At 30.4% G+C, this 4,153-nt stretch overlaps 1 protein-coding gene across 1 annotated transcript; it reads right to left on the bottom strand.

The window, feature by feature from the left end:
* Window positions 1–1,520: 1,520 nt before the first annotated feature.
* On the bottom strand, window positions 1,521–3,312 carry LOC107175519 (citrate-binding protein-like). The gene is made up of 2 exons (XM_015526965.3): window positions 2,954–3,312; window positions 1,521–2,265 (listed from the first exon to the last, which is right to left on the bottom strand). Exons 1-2 carry the CDS (start codon window positions 3,218–3,220, stop codon window positions 1,876–1,878), a joined length of 657 nt encoding a protein of 218 aa, XP_015382451.1. The 5' UTR covers window positions 3,221–3,312; the 3' UTR covers window positions 1,521–1,875.
* Window positions 3,313–4,153: the final 841 nt, after the last annotated feature.

Below are 4,153 nucleotides of genomic sequence, written 5' to 3'. Positions count from 1 at the left end.
CTCGAGTACTGAGCAGCTCAAACAAACGGAGCATTTGATTTGTTTGGTATTGAGATGCCGTGCCTCTAAAGTTAAAGTTGCAATAAAATAAAAACCATACTTGTGGAAGAAAAAGTCATAATACCTCATTAATTAATTATGTGTGGGGTTATTTGCATTTCAAAAATTACTCTGCACACTCTAGTTTTAATAAAAATATGTACTACAAAAATACCCATCATGTGAATTATTATTAAGGACAGTTTATTATAAGTTAATATTATACAATTACTTTGAACATTCATATAGCATACTCATTATTCAATTTATAATTCTCATATCTTAAATTCTAAAATTTTATTTTCAATTAATATTTAAATGAATAATGAGAAAAATACTTTTGAGAACAAATTCAACTACAAAATATGTGTAATACTTTTTATTTTTAAAAAATAAAATAAAACAAAAGCATTATATAAGAACTTTTTTTTCTTTTTTTTTTTTGGTGATTTGGCCATTCTTCTTCATCTTCTTAATCTCTTGGTCTTCTTCTTCTCCTCTCTCTTTTTTCCTTTTTTTTTTGCAGTATTTATGGAATATTTTCTGTTATTACATTCTCATTGCAAGTTATTTTGGGTGCAAAATTCAATATTGAACATAAATAAACAAAAAATTAATAACTAAAATTATGCAAAAAGAAATTTATTTACAACTTGATTTAATTATATTATTGTAAGTATATGTTAAATCTCTTAAAAATAATCTTCTTATAATTAATTTAATTGTTATTACACAATAACAATTATGTAAAGATTTTAATGAGGCATATTCTTTGTAATGAACATCCAAGGGGAAGTGTTATGAATTTATTAAAATAAATGTAGATGTTCACAACATATATCTCTTAGTCTCTCCACTCTCCCATTAGCAACCTTTAGCTTCCCTATAACTCCCACTATCTCACAAGAAATTATAATCTATAATTTTTTATTAATTTCATGGAGTGATTATGTAACTATAAAAGGAGAGTCATCTTTTTGTTTTGTACACACACAATTGGAATGAATAAAATCAGTTTATAATATATTCTCTCATTTTATTCTTTATCTTGCATTACTTCTTTATTTGTATTGCTGGCTAATAGCTTTTTTTATTGTTTATAAGGCTGACTCATCTTTTAAAAAAAATAAATTCATATTTTTTATCAGTTTCATCAAGTGTAAAATAAGAAAAAATAATAATACTACATTCTTTTTTTAAAGCTGCGTGAGTGGCGGTTCTATTTTCTAGTTAATTATATAGTTGGGCCAAGGTACTGTGATAATTTAAAAAAAAATAGATTGGAACTTTTAACCCCTTCTAAAATCCTTATAATATCTCTTATAAGAATTTTGAGAAGCATAAAAAGGCCTACTCAAAAAATCAAATAACTAAAATAGCCCAGCAGCTGCCGGCTTAAAAAAAGGGGCCATCATCTGATTATCTAGATGGATGTTTCGCCCTCGAATATTTCCAAGTTTTTTTTTTTTTTTTTACCTTCTCTAATGACGTCATTTCCTTGTTATCCATTTTCTTGTACTATTTTCGTTTTACGCTTTTTGAATTTTCATTGTTTCGGCTTTCAATCCTCGCTTGGTGATTATTATTTTTTTTTTTCACTATGTCATAAGCTTGAAACCTGGCAACTATTTTTTTTTTTTTTGGGCATATGTTAATGCCCTAGAACCACAGATTCTAGATAATTATTAGGAGATTAGGAAGACACAAATTAAAGTCTTAACTATTATAGAAGATGTGATCATTCAAAATCACCACGCTCTATTATTTGTCGTTGGACTAGCAAATACCCGAGCATACACATTTAAGCTCATGGGAAATTAACTAATCAAGGAGTAATCAAACACATTTTTTAAGAACCTTAATGTCCTTCCAACGCGATTCCATGTAGTGAGACTCATTGTCCTGGCCGTACACCCCAAATTTGAAGTAATAAGAGTTTCCCCCACGGCCAGGTGCCACATACTTGAGGCTTCCGTCAATATAAATCTTAACCGTTGATGCATTCACATTATGAATCACGTTTAGCCTGAACCATTTATTATAAATGTTTGGGACGAGAATTGGAGCCCCATAGTATGTGAGTGAGCCATTGTAGACTCTGAGCTGTAGCGTTGTGTTGCGAGGAAGGCTTGCTCCGAACACTTGCATTATGCACACACCAGATGTACCACATGGCACGTACCCATATCCTTGGAATTGCCATACATCGGAAGAATAGCTGTATCCCTATGAGAAGAAATATTGAAGTACGAAAATTCAATTCTAATGCCAATTGATTATAAGATATATAATAAAGTTAGCTCCTGTGGTTCCAAAATTATTCAAATTGTTCATGCTATATATTTGTACTTTGTTAAAATTTACTTGATTATTTCTTATTTTTCATTTGTAACATGTCAGATTTGTTTATATTTAAGTTATATCAGAAAAAAAATAATAATAATACTATATATTTACATTGGAAAAGTCAGATCCAACAGTAATGGAGTTAACCATAGGAATGTTTTGGGCGATTTTTAAATATAGAAACTAAATGAGTAATGTTTCCCATAATTGAGGGACTAAATCATAATTTACCCATAAAATAAGGGTACATGTTCATTCAACCCCAATAGTTTGGGTTAATTATTCCGTTAGCTACAATAGTATTTAAAATTATCTAAAATACCCTTATCCTTATAAATTAAGAATAAAATAGTGTGTCTTAAAATTCAAACAAATTTTACATACAGACCAAAGCTGGATAATTTAAGGAAAACAAACAGATATACGACGAGGATTTTTTAGGTACTTAATTTTTAAATATACAGGATCTCGTTGGTTAATAAGCTCAAACTAAAGAAGAGACAAATAACTCAATTATAGGAAGTGAAAGCAACAAAATAAAATGAGTGTGATAAGAAATTTTACTTACACGGATGAGAACCTCGGTGCGAGGGTTGGTGGGACTATTTTTGGATAAAGGCTCATCTGTTGAGTAAACCCACAGCTTGTGAACTCCATCTACGAAGCTGTAGCGATCACTAACAGGCAAGTTATACGGCTTCTGGATGCGAAAGTTTGATGTGTTTAGTGGAAGCTCGACGAAACCGTGCGTTGGATCCTCTGGCCAGCTTCTTACACGATGAATTAAAATAAAAACTAAGCTAATTGCAAGGGAGATATTGTGACATAGCGCCATATATTCTTCTTATTTGCTTGGGAATGGGAGAGCCAATTAAGGGAAGTTAATTTGATATATTTGCGGAATGATACATCGTTGTGGTGGTTGTATTTAAAATGATAGCTTAGAAAGTATGTGAATTTTTAAACACATATCCACGAATGACCCGCGAGATGTTAACAAACAAAAAATTACGTATTCCCATTATATGAGTGTTATTATTAATTACTGTTAATAAGGAGGGTTTGTATTTTTTTTCAGAAATATAGACTTATGATCACTAAGTTCTAAATGAAATTGTAAACTATTAGTCTTATTTGATTAATCATTTCTCATGTTTTGTCCATTTTATTAACACAATCGCACATATAATTTTGATAAGGACCGTCAGGATAAAGCTTACAAGCTTTCAAACATATGACTCCCTAAAAGTTTGATTGATTGATTTTTTTCGAACAACTTTATTTGATTAATCATATCATTAAAAAAATAAACTAAGAAATCGATTTAGATTTTTTTTTTTCCACTTCTACCTCTTTAAAAGTTCATACAAAGGTTCCAAAGCATGTCACTGTTGGATTCCTAACACATCTTTTGTTAACATTCGTTTGGTTCGTTATGTGCTCTTTCATTTCTAATTGCTCCTTGGATTCTTCTGTGTCACGGGCATTTGTTTTTAGTGCCCTGGTCAATTCCATAGCTCTATCAAAAAATATATCTATAATTGCATTTTGTTACCATTATGTTTTTAGTCATCTCACACTTCCAAGTTCATCAAAATAGATTGGAGCTGTTCAAAATCCAACCATTTACATCCTTCAATTTCCTTTTAAAACCCTTTTGGCTATTTACAACTCTACCCTTAATTGAAGTTGCACTTAAAGACATACAAATAGAAAAATGATTACATGACAAACTCTATACACCCCACGTCCCCACCTACGTGCCTTC

This window comes from Citrus sinensis, chromosome 7 (genome assembly GCF_022201045.2).
Source record: "Citrus sinensis cultivar Valencia sweet orange chromosome 7, DVS_A1.0, whole genome shotgun sequence".
Taxonomy (NCBI): Eukaryota; Viridiplantae; Streptophyta; class Magnoliopsida; order Sapindales; family Rutaceae; genus Citrus; species Citrus sinensis.
Note: the sequence above shows the minus strand (reverse complement) of the source record. Positions and strands in the feature narration are given on the sequence as shown.